This window comes from Acomys russatus, chromosome 4 (genome assembly GCF_903995435.1).
Source record: "Acomys russatus chromosome 4, mAcoRus1.1, whole genome shotgun sequence".
Classification (NCBI taxonomy): Eukaryota; Metazoa; Chordata; class Mammalia; order Rodentia; family Muridae; genus Acomys; species Acomys russatus.
Window position 1 is genome coordinate 16,897,131 of NC_067140.1, and position 23,371 is coordinate 16,920,501.

General features: G+C 50.9%; 1 protein-coding gene across 1 annotated transcript in view; it reads left to right on the forward strand.

Annotated features, from left to right (window-relative positions):
* The window catches only part of Slc9a8 (solute carrier family 9 member A8), a 48,175-nt gene extending 27,581 nt beyond the window's left edge, over positions 1 to 20,594 (forward strand). Inside the window, 8 exon segments of the mRNA XM_051143833.1 lie at positions 3,496 to 3,634; positions 5,868 to 5,973; positions 10,984 to 11,100; positions 13,322 to 13,404; positions 14,951 to 15,062; positions 17,606 to 17,826; positions 19,347 to 19,493; positions 20,404 to 20,594. Coding sequence (XP_050999790.1) covers positions 3,496 to 3,634; positions 5,868 to 5,973; positions 10,984 to 11,100; positions 13,322 to 13,404; positions 14,951 to 15,062; positions 17,606 to 17,826; positions 19,347 to 19,493; positions 20,404 to 20,511 — 1,033 coding nt within the window. The 3' untranslated portion in view covers positions 20,512 to 20,594.
* The last annotated feature ends 2,777 nt before the right edge of the window (positions 20,595 to 23,371 follow it).

Consider the following 23,371-nt stretch of genomic DNA (forward strand, 5'->3'; position numbering starts at 1 on the left):
TGGTGCCATGTCCAGCTTCACAGAGACAGGACAGACAAGCCCTGCCCTCAGTCAGCAGTTGATACCTGGCACCTTCATGCCCACGGCTGAGGGAGGGAAGACGCAGCACAGACAGACCTGAGGGTGTTGCTGTGGGAAAGGTGCTTTGGAAGCTGCTACATTGTTTTTTGGGTTTGTTGTTGTTGTTTTGGGTTTTTTCATTTAAAGCAAATATGCATTTATTTAGCTGTGAGGTGGTGGCGCAACCCTTTAATCCCAGCACTTGGTAGGCAGAGGAAGGTGGATCGCGTTGTGTTCTAGGCCAGCCTGAAGAACTAGTTCAACTAGGGCTGAATAATAAAGAGGCCCCCGTCTCAAAAACAAAAAAAAAAAGAGAGAGAGAGAGTTCAAGGTGATCCTTGGCTACATAGAGAATTTGAGGCCAGCCTAGGCTGTCTCCATGTGATCCTGATGTGTGGGTCTTTTCTCTCAGGGTAATTGTAGATAGCAGTTTGCTGCCAGCACATGGGTGCTGTGCTTGGGTGGGCTGACACCCCAACATTAGGCTGTAACTTTTTCCGATGAGCACAGTTGATTGTCTAAGGTAACATCATTGACAGGGAATCTCTTTGGATTCACTGACATGTTTGTCCACTGTCCTCACACTGGCTTTCTCTTAAAAACCCTGTAGTATTAGTTAGGAAATGGTTGAGCATCGTGATGGAAGGCTGTCTTAGTTATGGTTCCATTGCTGTGACGAGACACCATGACCACAGCAGCTCCTATAAAGGAGAACATTCACTGGGGCTGGCTCAGTTTCAGAGGTTTGGTCTATTGTCACAGCGGAAAGCACGGCAGCGTGCAGGCAGACATGGTGCTGGAGAAGGAGCTGACAGTTCTACATCTTGATCTGTAGGCAGCAGCAGGAAACAGTGTGCCACAGTGGGCAGAGCTTGAGCATAGGAGCATAAGAGATCCCCACATCCCCACAGTGACACACTTCCTCTAACAAGGCCACAGCTCCTAACAGTGCCATTCCCTATGGCCAAGCATTCAAACACATGAGTCTGTGGGGGCCATTTGTATCAAACCACCACAAAGGCCTTTCTAGCATTGACAGCAACTATTCTTCTTCTGTAAGATATTACTTGAAAGTTTAACTTAGTTGGAACAATGTTTGCCCATCATGTACAAAGCCCTGGGCTCAATCCACAGTACCACATACAACTGGACAGCACCCATCTGTAATCCCAGCACTTGGGAAATAGAAGCAAGAACATCGAAAGTTAGAGATCATCCATCCTCCACTACAGAAGGAGTTTGAGGCCAGCCTGGGCTACATGGGACCCTAAGTCAACATAACATTATATTCTAGAAGCTCCTTAGCTCTGGGGTTTGCCTTCGTCTCATGATGCACATGATGATGCTGTGATGAGGGATGCCTACTTGGAGGTGAAGGCATGAGCTGTTTCCATGGTTAGTGGTGGAACTCAGTTGCTTTGCCTCTGTTATCTTTGAAGAAAATGTCCATAGGAGAATGTCAGCTTTCCCAGGCCTCTGTAACACAGCTGCCAAAATAAAAAGATTTTTTTTTTTTGAAATAGGAAAAGATGTCATTATTACACGTCTACTGGAAGAGTGGCTTTGGAGGCTACCCAGCGCAGCCCTGCAGGTGGCTCTGGATTGCATACATGCAGAATGGGCCACCTCCTTTCCACTGTCATCGCCACCTCCATTACCTGTGCTAGTCAGATTCCAGCTGGATTTGACTGACTTTGTCCAGAGTGGGCCAAAGAGAAGTAAAATGTGAGAGGGGGGCAGGAATGCCATGGAGGATTCCAGAAGGCTGTCTTATGCCCAGGTCTAAAAGCCAGTGAGCATTTTCAAACAGAAGCAGAAGAACAGGGATAGTAGGCTGGTCCCCTTTTCTCTTTTCTTTTTCTTTCTTTCATTTTTTTGTTTTTGTTTTTTGTTTGTTTGTTTGGAACTCAGAACACGTTTTTCAGCAGTTGACCCTCAGGTCTTCTGGGCCATCTTGGTGGTCCCGGAGGACATTTTTTATCTGTGAGACCTCTTAGAACCGTATCATGTTCCTCTAGCCTGTGAAACTCACGAGCCATTCGAGGTCACCTGGCCAACCTGCCCTTCATCAGACAGCATTCTTTCAGGTAGAGTACAGTTAGTGAAGCAGGATGGTTCATAGTTATGTCAGCTGGTTCCACAGGCACGCACTGAGTGTCTGATAGGCTGAGCTGGGCTGGATGGAGAGAGCCCCACTGTAGCCAGCACATGCTCTGAAGGAGAAACTGGCCCATAGGGACCTGGAAATGGCTTGGCCTCTGTGACCAGCTCAGGGAAGGAGGGGACTGTCCTAAGGGACAGGTGAATTAACAGAGCCAGGAAAGACCTGCTGGGACACGTTAGTGCCCATGTAGGCCACCACAGAGGGGAGAGACTAAGTAGAGAGGTGAGGGTGGTGCTGACACTTTAGAGCAGCTAGTATCTTGGCAAGTATGTTTTAGGGGGACCATTTCAGCTACTGATGCAGACCCGGGTGGAAGACAGATCTGGGCATCCTTAGAGAGGGGAGAAGGATGGATCCAGGTTGGAGAGCAGGAGGCCCTTTGCAAGTCTGACTTATCAAGAGCAGCTCTTTATTAAGAGAGCTTTTCTCTTTGGGGACAAAGCAGCTGTTGACCTGCTTCCCACAGCTGCTTTGCTGACACAGTGAAAGGGAGCAGCTTCTAGCTCCTCTCAGGGCTCCCTGAGTCCCCCTCTTAGCCTAAAGCTCTGACTCCCTCCCTAGCCTCCAACCACCCTGACTTCCTGCCAGAGCCCCCGCTGGAGCTCTACAGTAGGACTCCTGTGCTCAGCAGCTGGCAGCTGAGGCTCCAGGGTGAGCCACCGACTCTTCCATCACCAGTAGGCCCTGCACTAGCTGCTGCTCTCCACATCCTCCCCAACCCGAATCCTCCATGCACTGGGCACTCTTCCCTCAGCCTGAGAGGCCTCTTATATGTCTTCATGTTGAGACCCCTGTATCCTAAATGGAAGCCTAGCCTGTGCTGCCTCAGGAACCTTACTAGATTGCCCCTAACCTGGTCTGAGTAAGATGCCTGCCCCATTTTCATGGCTCTTAGCCCTTCCCCCTCATTATCCAGGGCAGCTTCTGGAAATAGCCTTTGCCCTCTCCTCTGAGCCTCAGAAACCACCTCAGAGCCTGAACAAGTAGTGACCATAGAAATCTCCAGTGGAAGCCAGGTGTGGTAGCACACGCCTGTAATCCCAGCACTTGGGAGGCGAGGCTGGTGGATCTCTGTGAATTCGAGGCCAGCCTGGTCTACAAACTGAGTCTAGGACAGCCAAGGCTACAGAGAGAAACCCTCTCCAAAAAAAAAGTCTCAAGTGATGGGTGAGTTGAATGGCAGGAAAGGGAATTCTGGGAGAGGCAGTAAATGATGCTCAGCTGATTCTAAGGACTGCACTTTGAACTTTTCTGTTTTTTTTCTTTCTTAGCACTGCTGAAGGTCTAACAAGAAAACACATGTCGGATGTCAGTGGGTGGCAAACCTTCTCACAGGCTCTTGACTACTTCCTCAAAATGTTCTTTGGCTCCGCAGCACTTGGCACACTGACTGGCTTGATTTCAGCATTGATATCCTTTAGCATGGCAGCACAAGGCACAGGGATCAGACTTAGGACTTTACTTGCTGTTTTCTCCACTTCCTCGAGGGCCCAATTTTAATGTAAAGTTTTGTTTAAAGGAAGTTTTTTTTTGTGCTGAGCTGTGGTTTTAGAAACGCTTTAAGCCTAAGGACTCATATTTAATCTCTGAAGTGTCAGGCCACTTATATTTCTCCTCAAGGCTGGTCTTGAGCTTGGTGTCCTTCTGAGATGACAGGCTTGCCTGTCACACTCTAGGACGCCATTTTCTTTCTCTCTTTCCTTTTTTTCTTTCTTTTTTAGACAGGGTCTCTACATAGCCCTAGCTGTCCTGGAACTCACTATATAGACTAAGTTGGCCTTAGCTCACAGAGATTCCCATCCACCTGCTTCTGCCTCCCGAATGCTGGGAAAATGGCAAGGATGCCGTTTTCAGAACCACACTGTTGGGTGGCAGATTTGATGTAGCATTCTCCTGGAGGATGTGAACCAGGTGCAGATGACAGCATTCCATCACTGCTTGGTTTTCACATCCAGAAAACAGAGAAGTTTCTTAGAAACTATAGGATGTTTTAGATTTATTTTTTACTGGAGAGGTTATGTGCATGTGTGTGCAGAGCCCAAAGAGGCCAGACGATCCCCCGGAGCTACAGCTATTAGGAGTTGGGAAGGGGTGTGGTGGCACAGGGCTTTAATCCCTTCCCTCTCTGAGTTTGAGGCCATCCTAGGCTACATACTAAGTTCCAGGACATCCAAGGCTATGGAGAGAGGCTCTGATTTAAGTAAAAACAAAAAACAAAAAAAGCAGTTGTGAGTTGTCTGATGTGGGTACTAGCAATTGAACTCAGTGGGGTGGGCCTTAACCATAGAGGCATCTCTGATCTCTAGCCCAAAGATGTGAAGCTGTGAAAGCCTCCTCTGGAGAGAGTTCCTGTGGAGGGATGGCAAGGCTTTCAGAGACATGCCGTCATGTTGTTTGCACTGTATGTACTGCTAACTAGTGGATGATTCCTTAAAGCAGTGTGACTCTTGCTGCTGGTGACAATTTATCATTTAGAAATAGGACAGGCTCCAGCGGGTTCTGCAGCTCTCAGGTCTCATGGCCCTTCTGGAGCAGTTTGTCCCTCAGATAGCTGGAACACTCCTCCCTGGTTCCACGTATGTTTCCCTCTATCCTAGTGACATTTGGGGCTGTTCCTCTGGCCAGAGGCTGAAGGCTGATGCAGTCTGTTGACAGCTTTGTGCCAATAAGCAGGATAAGAGAGACTCTGTCAGTGCAGCATTTCCTCCAGGCTCAGCAGTTGAGCACTGTCCGCTCTTACAGAGGATCCAGGTTCAGTTCCCAGTACCTCATGACAGTCCACAACCCCCTGAAACTCCAGTTCCAGAGGCTCAGTCGCTTCTTCTGACCTCTGTGGGCCCTGTTACATATATGGTGCACAGACATGCAAGCAAAACACTCACACACATAGACTGTAAATTTGTTGTTGTTGTTTGAGGCAGGGTTTCTCTGTGTAGCCTTGGCTGTCCTGGACTTTGTAAATCAGGCAGGCCTGGAATTCACAGCCATCTTCCTGCCTCTGTCTCCCTGAGTACTGGGATTATAGGCATGTGCCACCATGCCTGGCTAACATTTTTTTTTTTTTTTTTTTTTTTTTTTTAAGGAAGAAAACCAAAAGTATGTCAGAGATAGTGATGCACACCTGTAATCCTAGCATTCGGGAGACCGAAGCAGGAGGATTCCCGTTTGAGGCCAGCAGGACTGTATAGCAAGATTCTGTCTGAGAGAGAAGAAAGAGGTGGAAGAAGGGGCAGAGAATAAAAGGACAGCGGCAGCAGGGAGGTGGGGACTGGTATATGTTGGAGGCGAATTGGCTGCCTTCAGGGAGTGTAGACTGTAATGAGGCAGGTACATGGGAGCTCAGCTCCAGGCAGGGCCTGGAAACGCGGGCCTCTGTCTCCAGGGGCATGAGTGTGCTGTTCTGCATGGGCAGGAAGACAGGCTTTTCAGTAGGCACTGAGTCCAGTGACCTGTGTCTGCAGCCCCCGCCCTCTAAGTCAGCATTTCTCAATGTCTTCCTCATTTCTAAAAAGAAGAGAAATTTGTAGTGAGAACTTTCCCAGTGTAACCAGGTCACAGTCAGCATCTTTTGTGCCACTGGTCTCTGGGTCTTGCCACACCCCCATCCAGTGCCCCTGCTCTTCTTCCTTGACACCTGTGCCACGTGCTGAAGCACATTGACCTGAGGAAGACACCTTCCCTGGAGTTCGGCATGATGATCATTTTTGCTTACCTGCCATATGGGCTGGCAGAAGGGATCTCGCTCTCAGGTAAGAAACAGTGCCCAGAATGCTGTGACCACGGCTCAGGGTTTGGACGGGTGGGAGAGGTTTTGTCATGTGAGTTGCTGTCTCTTGGCAGAGACAAAGATGCTGTGATGGCCCCAGTTTTATCACAGGAAACCCTGAGGCTGAGGAAGAGTAGGTACACTGCCCAGTGTGGGTAAGGGGTCGGGGTGCAGGCAGAAGGGTCAGGAGTTCAAGCTGACCCTTGGACATAACATGTTGGAGGTTAGCTACATGAGTTCCTGCCTTAGAAACAAACAGTTCAGCAGAGGCATTTGCCACCAAGACTGAATCTCCATACACACACACACACACACACACACACACACACACACACACACACACACACACGGCAGATAATATAGATAAAGGCAGGAGCTGGAGAAAGGTTCATTGGTAAAGTGCTTGCTATGAGAGCAAGAAGACATGAGTTTGGACCCCTATTGCTCAAATAAAAGCTAGGTGTAGTAGCATGCATGTGTCTCTAACCCCAGTACTAAGGCGCTGAGACAGGAGGATGCTGGCCAGACAGTAGAGCAGAATTGATGAGCTCTATGTTCAGTGAGAGACTCTGCCTTACAAATTAGGTTAGTGGAGGAGGAGACTGATGCCAGCCTCCAGCTCCGCATGCACATGCATAGCTGCATGCAGACGCCCACATGAGTATGTGCACACAGTGCACACAGCAGCAGATCAGAACAAAGCACACACGCTGCTCTCACAGCTGGGATTAGAGCAGTCATGTCCTGACGCCTGAACTGATGATCAGAACCTGCTTAACCAGACCTGCCTCAGTGGGGTCGTCTGACTATTAGGAGTGGGCGGGTGCACGTGTCTGTGTATGCAGAGACCTCATGGCCAGAGTCCTGAGTTGTCCCTTGGCATGCCCCTCCGAACTCTCCTGTAGCCCCAGAACTGGCCAGGTGTCCATACTCTCCCTTGGCCCAGGGTGAAGTGCTCTGGGCCATTTCCAGCATTAGGAGTCAAGTGCACAAAGTGCACAAGCTGTTGGTCAACCTCAGCATCCATGCGTTTATCCACACAGCGGAATAGTAAACACAAAAGAAATGTAAACATTTGCATCAATCACTCTCATCAGATGTTTAGGAGTTTCTGGTAAGAAACATTTCCGGCTGGGTGGTGGTGGCACACTCCTTTAATCCCAGCACTCGGGAGGCAGAGGCAGGCGGATCGCTGTGAATTCAAGGCCAGCCTGGTCTACAATGTGAGTCCAGGACAGCCAAGGCTAATACAGAGAGACCCTGTCTTGGAAAACAAAAGAAAAACATATTTCCATCATCTCAGAAGTGGAGATGGGCCTGCCCAGCTTGGTTGCATCTGCTGATGAAGAGCTGTGCATTGGTCTTGGCAGCCACTGGTCCTCTCCCACATCAGATGTTCGTGGTTTTCTTACCAGCCAGTTCAGTGCACCTTGGCCACTCTTTGCCTAGACTGCCCCCTGCTGAAGCTGAGCAGTGCTGTCCTGGGACAGATCCCAGCTGCCCCTGAGCCTTTGCTCTCTGGAGCAGGTCTTCACAGTCCCTCCTGCCAATCACAGCAGCCTCTCTGTGGGATGGCTGGAGTGCTGCTCTGGCTGATGATGTCATTGTAGCTTGACAGCCACTTGGGTTAGCATTCCATCAAGATGAGAAGCGTGTTGATGGTCCGTATCTAAGCCAGCGCTGTGAGCCTGGAGGACCAGAGAGCCCTTCCTCCTAGTCCGTGTGCTTCTTGCTGGTGGTTGCTGCTACAGTCCTGGGCAGCGGGGCCAGGGCCTCACATGCGCTCAACAGGCAGCTTACCAAAGCTGCACCCCTGCCTGCTGTCACTTTTTTGTAATTTTTTTTTTTTTTTAGACCTTTTATGTTGTTTTTTGAGAACAGGGTCTGTTATGAAGCTCTGACTGCCCTGAAACTGATCACAGACTCACCTGCCTGCCTCCCAAGTGCTGGGACTAAAGGCGCATCACCAGTGCCTGGCTAGATTGTGCACCACATGAGTGCCTGGGACTTGTGGATGGTTGCTAGCTACCACGTGGGTTAACAGGAGCAAACGCCGAAATGTTGCAAAGCAAAATTTTATTTTTACAGCCGGGCCAGATTTAATGTTCTCTCCAGGAATAGGAGAATGAAGTGGCCCAGACCAGATACGGAAAGGCTTTTTTTTTTTTTTTTTTTTAAATGGCAAGTGATTTTAAAAAAGAAAAAGGCAGAATTTTCAGTTATTTTTATGATCATGGAAAAGGTACATGTTATGGGTTTATGGTCATACAGTTAATATGACATGAAACATTTTATGGTCAGTCAATTCTCAAAGCAGTGGAAACAGTTTGCAATGTGTAATTCACAAGATTACAGAGGAAGAATGATTTTTTTTGGTTTTGGTTTTTGGTTTTTGGTTTTTTTGAGACAGGGTTTCTTGATGTAGTCTTGACTGTCCTGGGCTTACTTTGTAGACCAGACTGGCCTCGAACTCACAGACATCCACCTGCCTGGAAAAACAAATTTTTTTAAAAACCCAAGTTGACCTCTAGCTAAGGACATGGTTAAAATTTAACATTATTTGACTAAAAAGAAAAATGGAGGGGCTGGAGAGATGGCACAGAGGTTAAGGGTGCCACCTGCTCTTTCAGAGGTCCTGAGTTCAATTCCCAGAAACCACATGGTGGCTCACAACCATCAATAATGAGATCTGGTTCCCTCTTCTCGCATGCAGGTGAAGCTGGAGAGTGCTGGGGGTTGTCTGTCCAGTGCAGCAGGGACTGAGTGGGGCCTTAGGGCCTGGGAAGCCCACTTTGTACTCAAGAAGCAGCAGAGCAAGCCCTGCCCCTTCCCTTTTCCCAGCTGCTCTGGCTGTCTCCTTGTCTGTCCCCTTTTGTAGGCAAAATGGAAGTGTTAAAGAACGTGCTACTTCTTGGCAGGTTGGAGGTAGAACATTCTAGCCCTTCTGTCATGTACACAGCAGAGCCCTGTGGGGATTTCAAAGAGCAGGTGGTCTGTTCTACAGAGCCTTGCATGTGGCCAGCGCAGAGGCTAGTGTGTGACACAGCTGTGTGATCTTTGCCTTGGACAAGTGCGGTTAGCCAGTTAAACGTTTTCTCCAGAATTGTACAAGTGAGTTAAAACTTGGTTTATAAAGTCTGAATTTCAGTTTATGTGTGTTGGCATCTTGTTCAATGGCTTTTAGAAAAACTTCAACTTCTTCTGCCTAGATGGGCCTCTGATAAAAACCTGTGTGGAGCCTCCAAGTGGCAAGGAGAGCTGCTGCGAGGCACTGGTGGGGAGAAGTCCTGGGGGAATTCAGTTATCCTCTGAGTAACAGCTCACTCTTGGTCTGACTACGGGGAAATTAAAGTGAAAGTATTTTTGTTGTTTTTTGGTTTGATTTGCTTGTTTCTGAAGACAGGGTTTCTCTGTGTAATCCTGGCTGTCTTGCACTACCTTTGCAGACCAGGCCTGCCTCTGCCTCCCCAAGTGCTGGGGTTACAGGCATGCACCACCACATCTGACAAGTGAGAGTATTTTAAAGTGTTGTTTAGCTGGGCGTGATGGCGCACACTTTTCGTCCCAGCACTCAGGAGGCAGAGGCAAGTGGACCGCTGTGAGTTTGAGGTCAGTGAGTCTAGGACAGCCATGACTACACAGAGAAACCCTGTCTCGAAAAACAAAAACAAAACAAACAAAAAAATTCCGAATGTTCAATTTTACCAGTAAAGACTTGGTAGCCAGGAAAAAAAAACCCACGACTTGATGCGGAGTGAAAGCTTAACTACCTCAGAGAGGCCGAGAAAGCACCCAGCTGACCTTCCTATTTAGCTCACATCCCAGGAAGAAAAAGCCTTTCTTCTAGTCAGCTCATGTCCCAGAAGGAAAAAGCCAAAGCCCTTTCTTCTCCTCAGTGTCTTAAATACCCTTCTCTCAGTGTCCCTGTCTAACTCGTGTCAGCTGTTTTCTTGCTCTGCCTCTTGACCTAGTGTTAACTTTATTGAATTGTTTACAGAAAGCTTTTGGATTAAAGGTATGCGCTAGGGCTGAGCCACTCCGGAATTACACACAGGTTTTTACAGTTCACAATCTTGGGGTTCACAATGGGATCAAATACCGAGAAACATTAAAGGTTTATCCAATGGCCCTACCCTTTACATCCAGTTCTTGGGCTTTTCACCCATAAATACAACACAAGCTTCTCATCTCAGCCTTTAAGCTAAGGGGAAGTGTACAGTGACACACCACACAGCTATTGAGCCTGGTACTGTGATGCTTAGTTCACACAGCTCATCTTCCACTCACCCCTGGCTGTTGTGGGAGTGACTGAGAGGAAGCTACCTGGCCAGTGTCATCAGCTGGCAGAGGGAGGAGCTGCCCTGGCCATTTCTCTGTAGCTTCTGGAAGGCCTAAGATTGTGTTTCCACCCACACTCCCAGTCGCCCCTTCTCTCCCCTGCCCCCTCTGTTCCCACCCCAACCCCTTCTTCCTCACTTTCTTTGTCTCCTTGTTTCAAGCCAGAGTTTCATGTAGCCCAGGCTAGCCTCAAACTTGGTATTTAGCCAACTTCTGGTCTTCTGACATCTGGGATTACAGATGTGTGTGCCATCACATCTGGCTTATGCCCTTCCAGGGAGGGACCCAGAGCGCTCTGCCTACCAACTGAAGCTGCGTCTGTCTCTCTGTAATCGCTTCTCTTTTCTCGTGTGTGGGTGTTTTGCCTGAATTATTGTGTACACTGCGTACCTGGTGCTCATGGAAGCCAGAAGAGGAAGTAGAATCCTCTGGAATTGAGTCACAAATAGTTGAAAGGTGCCTTGTAGGTGCTAGGAACCAAATATGGGTCCTCTGAGAGAGTGGCCAGTGCTCTTTACCTCTGAATTATCTTTCCAGCCCCTTGCATTTTCTTAAACCCCTAATATTTGGGGCTTGGGGAATTTGGGGAAGCGATGTGTGATCTGCACATCTGGCCCTGCGCCTGTGTCATGCGCTGCCCTCTGCCTCTCTCCAGGCATCATGGCTATCCTGTTTTCTGGCATTGTGATGTCACACTACACACACCACAACCTCTCCCCAGTCACCCAGATCCTCATGCAGCAGACCCTCCGGACCGTGGCCTTCCTGTGCGGTGAGTCCCATCCCTGACTGGCCACACAAATGGGGGTTCCTGCCCTGCCTGGGTGTACGCTAGGATTTATCCCTGGCAGCAGGTTTCCCAGAATTCTTCCAAGTCCAAGCCAGTACTGTGCCCCTACCTCTAGGGCTGTCTCCTCTGGCTTTGTGATTCCATAAAAGACATAAAACACCTAAGAAATGGATGTTTGGTGTCTGCAGTTTATGGCCCAGAGTAGAACTGCTGCTAAACACCGCAGGCGTATAATATCCACAGACACTCATTGAAAATGATGCTGAGGATGGCTAGATGATTCCCACCTCAGTGCTGGGGTCTCAGGGTAAAGTTTCAAGAGCTTTCCAGCTAGGGGTACTGTAAGGTGTTTTTGTTTTTTGGGGTTTGGTTGGTTTTTGGTTTTGGTTTTGGTTTTTGGTTTCTTCAAGACAGGGTCTCTCTGTAGCCTTGGCTGTCCTGGACTCGCTTTGCAGACCAGGCTGGACTCAAACTCACGGTGGTCCGCCTGCCCCTGCCTCCCGAGTGCTGGGATTAAAGGTGTGCGCCACCACCGCCTGGCCCAGCACTGTGAGTTTGTAAGTGAGGGTGTCCTAGTACCAGAAGAACTCCGGAGCTACACCCCCTGGGCTAACATGAGGTCTTTCTGTCAAGCAGTGGCAGTTGGATCTTCCTTCCCCTCCATCTCTCCTTGAACCCACTCCTGTTCACACCTGAGTGAAGGTATCACCTCTAGCCATCCTTTTAAACCACACACACACACACACACACACACACACACACACACACACACACACACACACACACACCTGGGGCTAGACCTCAGCTGCAACCTGAGCATCTCCTCCTGTTGAGGGGCCCTGTTTCACTTTGGAGCCAGGGTGCAGGGCAGGCTAGGGAGAACTTTGCCAGAGAGCAAACTAGAAGACAGACCCTAGTGCCTGGTGGTCATTTGACCCACGGTTTTTACCAGAGAGCCTCAGTCAAAGGTTCTGACCCAGCGCTCACAGGGCAGGGAGCAGAGAGCAGCACCTCCTTCACCTTCGGTCCTGCACCCAGACCAGCTTCCCAGCCAGCGTTTAGTTCTGGAGCTTGTGTAGTCACACGTTTCCTCTGAAGCGCTAACACAGCATCCGTGGGAATTCACCAGACACACCCTTTCTTGACCAGCTCCACCATGAGAAGTTGCGCCAGTGCACCTGGCTGTTCTGATGGAGCTTGCATTGCCAGAAGTAGCTTACGTGGCCACCCTGAAAGGATGGGTTAAGTTGACCACACATCCCTGTGTCGGGGAGGAGTGGAGGAGGTCTGAATGCACGGGCTTGGGGGATCAAGTATCAAGAAGGCTCCTCAGGGAGGGGAAGGCCGAGCACCCACTGTGGGCCATGGTGAGGAATGCACAAGCCACTGCAAACTCCGCTGAGGGATCTAAACAGCCTCAGCAGCTTATGTTTACTCTTTAAAATACAGTCCTTGTCTCCTTAGATATTGGACTCTTTTGGGCCCCATAATTTCATCAGGAACCTGGAAATTTGTGAGGTGCTGTTTTCAGCACACACAAGTAACTGCTTGCACACCAAGTACAGCCCAGTCTGGAAATGAGTCTTTCCTGCAAGCCCTGTGGATTAGTTGTCTCTTCTGTACTTTTGTTTTTCGAGACAGGGTTTCTCTGTGTAGCCTTGGCTGTCTTGAACTCCCTTTGTAGATCAGGTTGGCCTTGAACTCACAGAGATCTGCCTGCTCGTTAGCTGGCTCTTGAACCTACTGAGAGTTAACTAAAGGACCCCTTTCTCATTTGTCATGTGGCACCAACAGTCACGTGCTCAGAATTTTTGCCACTTTGCTACCACACAAGGCCCTAACTGATGAGTGTTCAGCCAATGCACTAGTGGGAGCTGTTTATTTGCATGCAGGACCCGACAGCTAACTCCTAGTGTTTGGACATTGTTAGTAGCAGGGCCTCACTACCTATGTGATAGGAAGGAAGAAAGCCAGCCGTGGTGGCTCACCATGCAATCCCAGCACTCTGACTGCATTCAAGGCAAGCCTGGACCAAACAGCAAGAACCTGTCTCAACCCATCCACCCTCTGACCTCCCAAAAGAAGACTGAGTACCAAGTCTTACTACATGGCTGTTGGTGTGGCTTTGGGGATACTTGCATAAGTTACTATGGATTGTAAGAAAGGAACTGAGATGAATAATCCATTCTTTGGTTTCTTTCAGAAACATGTGTGTTTGCATTTCTTGGCCTGTCCATTTTTAGTTTCCCTCACAAGTTTGAAATTTCCTTTGTCATCTGGTGCATAGTAAGTATTTTTCTTGTTTTTTTATTGAATGGCTTATTTCTAGAATAGTAGCTACATGGTCTGGAAGTATTTATGTAATTAATGCTAACAGTTCAGAGTCAGAAGCTACAGAGACATGCTTTTGTTGACAGTTTCTTTTGTTTAAAAGATCCCAGACATAGCCAGGCCTGGTGGCACACACCTGTGATCCAGGCACTCTGGGAGGCAGAGGCACATGGATCTCTGTGAGTTTGAGGCCAGCCTGGTCTACAAAGGGAGTCTAGGGCAGCCAAGACTACACAGAGAAACCCTGTCTTGAAAAACAAACAAAAAGGATCTGGACACCATCCATTTTCAGTGTCCTTGGGTGGTATGGTTTCCTTTAAACAGTACACTGTTAGGCAGGAAATGACAGTGGGTGCCTATGACCCAGCACTTGGGAGGTGGAAGCAGGTGGAGCAAGAGTTTAAGGACTGGACAGCTGGGTGGTGGTGGTGGCACGCACGCGTAGATCTCTGTGAGTCCAAGGCCACCCTGCTCTATGTAGCAAGTTCCAGACCACCCAGGCTATACAGTAAGATCCTGTCTCAAAAAAGACAATAAAAGGTTTTAACTACATGGCGAGTTCAAGAACAGTGTAAGCTTGCACAGCAGAACCTGTTTCAATAAAGGGAAGGAGAAATGTGATCAACTGCAAGAGATCCCAATTCTCTTGGGTCCTCTGGAGCCCTTTCTCCATCCCCATTGTGACTGACTTCCCTTTAGAGGGCTGCCTCCCTGCATCAGTTCTGCCCTGTGAATGTAGGTGCAAATCTCAGGGAAAGCCAGGGGAAGGCCGTTCACAGAAATGTGCTTTTTTGAGTTCTGGATCCAAACCAGGGCCTTGTGTACAAGCTGATGCTTGGCCCCCAGCCACTCCCCCACCCCATGGAGCTGCAGTTGGTTAAAGCTAAGAAGCCTTTTCCGGGGCTTTGCCCTAAACAGGCCCAGGACCTGAGCCACCTTTGTACTTTTGGGTGGGCCTCCCTTAGCCCACTCTCCTTGCTCCAAGGAGCCAGACCCCAGAGCAGAGGCAGAGATGCCTGGCTGCTGTAGCCTCTGACCCCATAATGCCCCCAGTAGGAAAAAATTAGCCTGAGCCCACCCCTTTATGGAGTCCTGATTGTTCCTTGGCTAAACTCTAGATAATGCTGGGAGCTTGGTAGTGCTCACCTCTGTTCTGGGGCTGTGTGACTACAGCTTGCTAGTCTCTCTTCTTCTAGCATGTAAGACAGAGCTGCTCCTCCAGAGGTCCTGAGTTCAATTCCCAGCAACCACATGATGGCTCACAACCATTTACAATGAGATCTGGTGCCCTCTTCTGGCCTTCAGGCACACATTGCAGGCAGAGCACTATATACATAATAAATAAATATATTTTTTAAAAGGTCAAACCAAAGCTTCATCCACACAGAGCCAGGGTAGCAGCACACATGTGTGACTGAGGGCAAGGCTGCCTTAGACAGGTGTGTTACACTGGTGTTAGCTGGAAGACGCAATGGATTCCTGAGCACATTGACATTGACAGGTGCTGGTACTGTTCGGCAGAGCTGTCAACATCTTCCCTCTGTCCTACCTGCTGAACTTCTTCCGAGATCACAAAATCACCCCCAAGATGATGTTCATCATGTGGTTCAGTGGTGAGTGCCAGTAGGGGGCGGGCCTGGGCCTGGGCTGTGTGCAGGGCGCCTGGGAAGCCAGGCTCCATCAGGCAGCACCATGGAGTGGGTAGCCCTTTTCTCTCTCTGGGGTGAGGACACTCAGGTTCCAGGAGAGCAAAGGTCATGCCTAGTATCCAGGGACCCTTGGAGGCAGAGCCAGGACCCCTGGCAGGCCTGTGTGTGTGGTACTAAGGACGGGGATTTGACCCAGGGCCTCTCATGCTAGGCGAGTACTTGGTACTTGGCCCCTTGACGCAGGTGCTGTCCTCCGCCATGCGACGCAGGCTGTTTCTCCTACTTGTCAATCATGCCTCTGGAGATAGTTTGGTCAATCTTCAACTCCAGTAGTACTTTTCTTTTTTCTTTTGTTTTCTTCCTTTCTGTGTGTATGTGTGTGTGTGTTGGTTTTGGTTTTAGTTTGGTTTGGTTTTTTAAGACTGGGTCTCTCTATGTAACAGTCCTGGCTGTCCTGGAACTCACTCTATAGACCAGGCTGGCCTCAAACTCAGAGATTCACCTGCCTCTGCCTCTCGAGTGCTGGGATTAAAGGTGTGCACCACCTCTCCCAGTGTCCTTTAGATATTTAACTTTCTATATTCCTACTTAAGTTTCATTAGCCAGGTGTGGGAGCATGTGCCTTGGATCCCAGCAGAAGCAAGCAAGAGCTCTGTGAATTCAAGGCCAGCCCTGCTCTTCATAGTGAGTTCCTGGCCAGCCAGAGCTACACATTAAGACTCTGTCTCAAAAAATACAATTAAAATAAATATAACTGAAGTATTTCCATGTGGGCTGGGCTACAGCAGCACCCTTCGTAATGTCCACTCGATTTGCCTCATAACTCTTCCTTCAAAAAGGCCTTAATTAGCTAGGCGTTGGTGGCGCACACCCTTAATCCCAGCACTCAGGAGGCAGAGGCAGGTGGATCTCTGTGAATTTGAGGCCAGCCTGGTCTACAGAGTGAGTTCCAGGACAGCCAAACACAGAGGAACCCTGTCTTAGAGAGAAGAAAAGAACAGCAATAAAAACAAACAGAAAGGCCTTAAAGTGAAAACTGTGACCCAAGTACATTGGCACTTAACTGTAATGCCAGCTACTTGAGAGAACAGGGCAAGAGGATTTTTAGCTTGATTCCAACCTGGCTGACCTGAAATTTGAAGTGTAGACCTGGTTTGAACTTGCAGCCATCCTTCTTGTCTCTGCCTCCCAAGTGCTAGAATTGCCATCATTTAAACAGAGTTCCTCCCAGTAAGAACCAGTGCTGCCCACCCAGCCCCACCAACTCCCACCTCTTCACCCTGTCCTCGTTTTCTCTATTCCTGCCCCTTCTGCTGTGCTGGCTTCAGCCCCAGCTTCAGGCTCCCTAGTCTCCCACCCAGCACTTCCAACACTGATCTCAGACAGGGGCATCCTAGGACCTGGCCCCATCTTCTTATGAACCTGTGGTCTGATGGTCCTGGGAGCTCTTCCTGGTCTGGCCATTCTGTCCATCCAGCTCTTCAAATCAGCCCTTCTCTGGAACCCAGTTCCTACTCCTCTCTATCTGTGGGAGCCATGGGCCACAAGTTCCTTAGGCTCAAGTCCACTGCCTGCCTGCTGCTTGGCTTGCCCTCCCTTTCATGGGTAGTAGCATCGTGGGTTGGCAGATACAGCCCCATCACTGGCACTGGCTGGGCACGTGTGCACACTGAGCTTATCACACACGTCAGGTACCCTCATCCTGTGACCCTTATGGATTTGGAGAAGCTACTCTGCTGTAGCTACTACCCCGGCTTATGTCTCTGGATCCCACCCACTCTGGCCTCGCTACCACCTCAGGTGACTGCTGCAGCAGCCAGGTGCTGTCAGAGGCACATGTCTGAGGCACCCCGTTGTGGTCTCTGTTCCCAGTGATCCTTCTCCTGAATTGAGTGTTGTTTACTGCCTCTCCTAGCTGCTCTGGGAGCACCTGCAGGCAGGGATTGGGATCCCCTGCTCTGTGTGCGTGCTGCAGATCAAGCGTTTCTCAACTCTGTCCTCCTCACCCTCACTTGATTATTGCCAGCAAGCTCTGAAGACAGACACACCACACCCTTACTGCTGTCTGTGTCTGCAATGTGGGCCTGAGCGGGACGTTTCTTCTCCAGCCTGGTCCCTCCTCACCTGTGTGCTGTGGAGAATGGTAGCACCTGCTAGGCAGCTTTCTGTGGCAGGCAGCACTAACTGCACAGAGTACCTAATTGGTGGCCTGGGGCACCCAGGGAGGACTCAGCCACCATAACTATTATATGACAGATGATGGGTCCCCAAATACACCTGCTACACAGCAGCATGGCTGTAGTCATCTTGCCTGGAACCAGTTCTTACAGAACATGCAAGGGACTTGAGCCTGGTCTCCTGCCACTTGCCCCCATCCTGGGCCCCTCCTGTCAGATCCAGGTCCCACTATTAATGGTGAGGTGCTGAAGCCTCCTTGGAGCCACTTCCTTCTCTCTCCACTTCCCCTCTTTCTTGCATGGCTCTGAATCCCCGTTTGCTGTTGCCAGGCCTTCGAGGGGCCATCCCCTACGCGCTGAGTCTGCACCTGGGCCTGGAGCCCATGGAGAAGCGTCAGCTCATTGGCACCACCACCATTGTCATTGTGCTCTTCACCATCTTGCTGCTGGGTGGCAGCACCATGCCCCTCATCCGCCTTGTGGATATCGAGGACGCCCGGGTGCGCCGAAGGAGCAAGAAGGATGTCAACCTCAGCAAGACCGAGAAGATGGTCAGTGTGCTACGGGTCCTGGTGCCTGTTTTCCAGAGAGGTCAGGTCAGGCTTCTTGGGGGCTGGTGCTTGCATCTGCGTTTGCTTGCCTCAGGGTCGGCAGTGCAGGCCTGAGAACAGGTGCAGGGCCTGGCTTCTGAAGCGTGGGTCTTTGGGGTAGGGTGTGTGCCAGCCTTGTGACCTGCTGAAGCCACAGTCGCCGAGAGCTGATGTCATCTGCAGCTCAGGACATCTGAAGTACAGCCTGGTCCTGTGTAGGACTCCTGGGTACCTCTGCCGCCAGGAACTGAGCCAGAAACCCAGGTCAGGGAGCAAGAGCTTTCAAATTAAGCATCCCTTGGTGTGCATTTACATTTGATAGAGGCCAAGAAGATGGTGGCTTGTGGGAACTGTGAGCTCAGGCTCTGAGCATGGTGGTATCCTCGAGGGCAGAGGGGTTGTGGGTTTAGGGCTAGAAGTGGTCAGGGGTCAACCACACTGGAAGCTTCAGCTTCTTGTGCCCTCCTGTCCTCCTCTACTTCACACGAGCCATCTCCTGCCAGGCTACTCTCAGGCTCTGACCACCTTGCAATGGCTCCCTCCTCTGACTCCTGACCCATCATTTTGTACCCCCACCCCATCCCCTCCTCACATTCCTGAGATGCACTGTCCTCTAGTCTTCCTGTTTAAGATGTACTTGGGAGTCAGGGCCTCTCCTCCAGGAACCTCACTGCAGGTCTTCTCATGCTCAGAGGCCTTCCTCCCCAGCCTCTCCTAGCTGACCAACTTGCTTGGTGTATTATGCTCTGGTTTTTTGTTTTGTTTTGTTTTTGTTTCCTTTTTAAAAGTGTGTGTGTGTGTGTGTGTGTGTGTGCGCGCGCGCGCGCGCGCGTGTGTGTGTGTGTGTGTGTGTGTGTACACACGTGTACGCCCATGAATGCAAGAAGAGAGCATTAGATCCTCCAGAGCTGGAGCTATAAGCATTTATGAGCCAGCTAACTCAGGCGCTGGGAACTGAACTGGGGTCATCTGGAAAAGCAGCAAGCATTCTGAACCCCTGAGCCGTCTTTCCAGCCCACTCCTGCTTTTTGAGACAGGCTCGCTCTGTAGACTAAACCAGACTTGACTATGTTGTAGCTCCAGCTGCCTTGCAATCTTGTTGTCTCCACCTCCCGAGGGCTGGGAGTTACAGATGTGAGTCCTGTGCAGATGGGCAGACTACCCGGTCTGCCCAGGTCTTCAGAGCAGCAGCAGTAGCAACAGCACTGTGGGCTTGTCACATGTGCAGAAATTGCAGCTGAGGCTCTCGAAACTCAGAGCTTGACTAGGCATTTCCATTTCCCTCTGCACTGTAGGTCCAAGCCAGCAGGGCTGTGCAACTTTGGAGACTCCTGTGTTTAAATCTTGTTGCCATTGGGCCTTCCTGCAGAGAGTAGGCTTTAGGGGCCTAAAATAGTCTGTGCCTGTGATCACCTGTATGCAGGTGGCAGGAAGGCAGAGTGGCTCCCAGGGCTACTGACACTGCCTTCTCTGTTCTACAGGGCAATGCCATCGAGTCAGAACACCTGTCTGAGCTCACTGAGGAGGAATACGAAGCTCACTACATCAGACAGCAGGACCTCAAAGGCTTCATGTGGCTGGATGCCAAGTACCTGAACCCCTTCTTCACACGGCGGCTGACACAGGAGGTGAGTGTGTCATGCATCCGGTTCCTCCCCTCAGAGTTGCAGGAGCAAGGGGTGGGGAGGGGAGCAGCTGCTGAAGGCTGTGAGCAGCCCAGCTCCACCCCTGCTGCCTTTCCTTACACACACACACACACAGACACACACACACACACACACACACACACACACACACACACACACACACACACACACACACACACACACACACACACACACACACACACACACACCCCCACATACACACACACACACACCATGGTTTGGCTTTCTCTCCTGCCCTGGGGACATGGATCTGCTTCTGATGCTGAGCCAAGAAGACACACACACACACACACACACACACACACACACACACACACACACACACACACACACACACACACACACCCCACATACACACACACACACACACCCCACACACACACACACCATGGTTTGGCTTTCTCTCCTGCCCTGGGGACATGGATCTGCTTCTGATGCTGAGCCAAGAAGCCTCAGACAGACCTGTGACCCTGTTCTTTTGGCAGTAGCTGCCTCCTACCTGGGGTGGGCGGGGCTCTCGTAGCTGCTGTCCCTTTCTTCACAGCCTGTGTATGATAGCATAGCACCTCACACCCCCATGAGCACCATGTCCTCCAGCAGCTAAGCAGCAAAGCATGTCATCTCACTTAGCAGTTGGGGAGACCGAGGCCCAGGGAAAGGAACTCACATACACAGGGCAGCGTGCTGCAAAGCTGCCACAAGCCCAGACATCTAATTCCAAAGGCCAAGCTTATAACATGCGTTTTTCTTCCTGTGCCTCTCAGTTCTCGGAATACCTTCCTGTTACCTCCAACTCAGAGTTTCACAGCAGCCTCTTGTCCCCTGGCCCTGTCACTGACTCACTGACAGTCTTCTTCCATATGTCTCTCAGGATCTCCACCATGGGCGCATCCAGATGAAGAGCCTCACCAGCAAGTGGTATGAGGAGGTCCGCCAGGGACCGTCGGGCTCTGAGGACGATGAGCAGGAGTTGTTCTGAAGCCACAGTACCCCGGGCCTGGAACAACATGCCTCATGCAGCCTCCTCAAGACAAGGTGGTAGGCCAAGGGCTAGTTTTACATAGGAAGCTTCAGGCCTTTGGAAGGTTCTGGCTTCAGAAATGTGATTGGCCTCCATGACTCATGGAACCAGACCTGCCTCAGGTTTCTGGGCCTGCATAGGATGGTGGTAGCCAGCCTCCTTTCTACTTCTGTGCCAGGCCAGAGAGAAAGTTTTAGGAGACTGATTGCGTGGCTCATACCATGCCTGGGCCATGCCTTCCTCACACCTCTGGAGCAGCTATTGGCAGGCACTTTGCCATTTATCTCTGAGTCGTCAAGGTGCCTTGGTGGCGGCGGTGGCAGCTGCAGCCTCGACCTGGTGCCAAGGCCAAGAGACTTTGAAAGCCTCATAATCCCTGTCCTGTGTCCTGCGCTCTCTAAGAGAAAGGCTGAAGGACGCTTTATCTTGCCGTGAATTGGCGCATCCCAGTCTGCCTTTGGGCAGGCAGCTGCGGCCCGCCTGTGGGCATAATGCAAATGTTTACAAGGGTGCCTGGCAGGGGCAGCCTTCCGGCTTCCAAGAAGGGTGTTGGCCTGTCCCCTGGGTTTGGAATGCTCTCTGAAGAGACAAGCTGGAAGCACAGGGCCCTTGGGGGCACCTTTCTCAAGTGTGGGAGTCACCTCCATGTCCTCCCTCTCTCCTTTCTGCCACTGCCTCCTCTCTTTCATGTCCTCTACCCAGAGGCCTCTCTCTAGACCCTGTAGTGGAGGCTCCTTCTACCTAGCTGCTGCTCAGAGCCCAGTGTCTTTTACCAGTCCCTGAAGCTTGTATCCTCTGTCCTCCATGCCAGGGCCCTAGCTCTGCAAGACACTAGAGCAGTGGCCAGAGCAGAACAACTGAGGCCAGGGCTCCCCACTCTGGCCACTTGGGACTCCCCTGACTTTGGGTCACAGAAACACATGCCCTTGCATGTCTCAGGGTAAGGCAATGGTTCCTGCCTGATGTCCTCACCTGCCCTTTCCTAGCTGCTGCACTCCACCCATCCATGGCGACTTCCCGTGTGGCCCTACTCCTTCCTTGCACCCCAGGCAGCTTAGGACACAGTGGCCTGAGTGGGCTGTCTGGAGGTGTTGCCCACCTTGGGTAATGTGGTTCTGATGTTGGGCAGGACAGCCAGGCCCTCTAAGGCTCTGCCACATCACTGTGCTGCAGGAGCTGGTGGAGTTGGAAGCATGCAGTTTGCTTCTGTATATAATAGTCACTTATCCTTGGTAAAGCCGAGATGCAGTCCTCTCCCTTAGTCCTCATCTTAGCCCTGGGATGGAGCCACCATGGCCTGTGCAGTTGTGGGCTAGGGGCTGGGCTCAGTCTGGATTGTTCTCTTTCCCAGAACTCAAGTTCCATCTCTGATGAGGTTGCTTTCCAAGCTTAGTGGCTGGCCGAGACTTTTTAACCCTTCACACTTCATAGATTAAGCAGTGAAGAGTTGGGCATCCTTCAGTTGGCCCTTGTCACCAGGTCTCGTGTCCCTGACACATCACTCTTAGCCTCCCATTTCAGGCTGAGACCTGAAATGAGCTTCCTGGAGCTTAGTGAGATGATTGCAGCACCAGCCCTAAGAGTCATTAGGCCCCCCTGCCCCTTGCTGGGGAATGTGGGCTTAGCACCCTGGGAGAATGCCCAGCCCTCCAGGGCCCATGGCCAGGGAGCAGGGTGCTAGAGGGAATTTTTCAGATATTTTACCTGGCAAATTAATTGCTGCTGCCACCTTCTCAGACCTGCTAGTCCTGTTGTGTGTGGTGGTGAATGTGAAAATGGTAGAACATGACCCAGTTATGCTGCAAGGAACAGGCCAGCTGGGCACACAGAAGGAATAATGAGGGCCGTGGGTGCTCTGGATACTTGGCATTTTAGCCAGTGGGCAGGCCCTACCCTGGACCTCCTGGCGGCCCATCCCTGCAGTGTATGTAGTCTGTTGTCAGGATAGGTGGCCTGCTTTCTGCAGTGCTATGGCCACAGGGCCCCTCCAAACAGCCACATCCAGCATCTTGACAGCATGAGGAGCTTGTGCAGTAGAATGCCAAGGCAGAGAGCCGCCCTAACACCCATCCTAAGGGCTGCCAGTCCACGTGCCCGTGGGAGGTTCTGGGCCTGGCAGCTGCTGCCCACATCCCTCCTCCCTTAGCTGTGGAGGTGGGTATGGTGGCGGTCAGCTGCTTCCAGCTCAGATGTGAGGAGGATCCAGTAGCTGTCTACCACCCACCAGGCTTCTAAGATGCTGTGTGGAGACAAGAACCCTCCCCATTCCCTCAGAAATAGCAGCTTGTTTTCTCTGCTGGCTGGTGCCCAGGAAACCAGGTCCAAGCGGCAGCAGGCAGCAGCGAGTTCCCGCAGAGCCCCAGAGCCAAGCTGCTAACTGAAACTGCATGGGAAAATGAGGCAGTGAGGGCCTTCTGATGACCCTCCTTCTCCTCCCTGCCTTCCCACTTGTCCACCCAGTTTGAGAGTAAGGAGGTGTCATGGCCGCCTCACCCAGGCACCGTCGTGTGCAGTGCTGGCGACCCTGCTTCCACCAGAGGGTCTAAAGGCTCTCCTCACAAACCTGGTTCCTTTCTTCTGTCAGTGGAGGGTTTGGGGAGTGTTGTGATTTAGGGAAGCTGGCAAGGAGCCCTGTGTTCAAGGTTCCTGGGGCTTTGGCTGCTTTCTGGGAGGGGCCTGAGCAGGAGGGAAGTGTGTCACTCTTCTGGAGCTTCTCTCTTGCCTGCCTGTCCCCCTCACCCTCAGCACTGAATGGGGGTCACATTACTGGATAGTTAGAAATAAAGTGCTGCAGAATCAGAGATGACCTCTGTTGTGT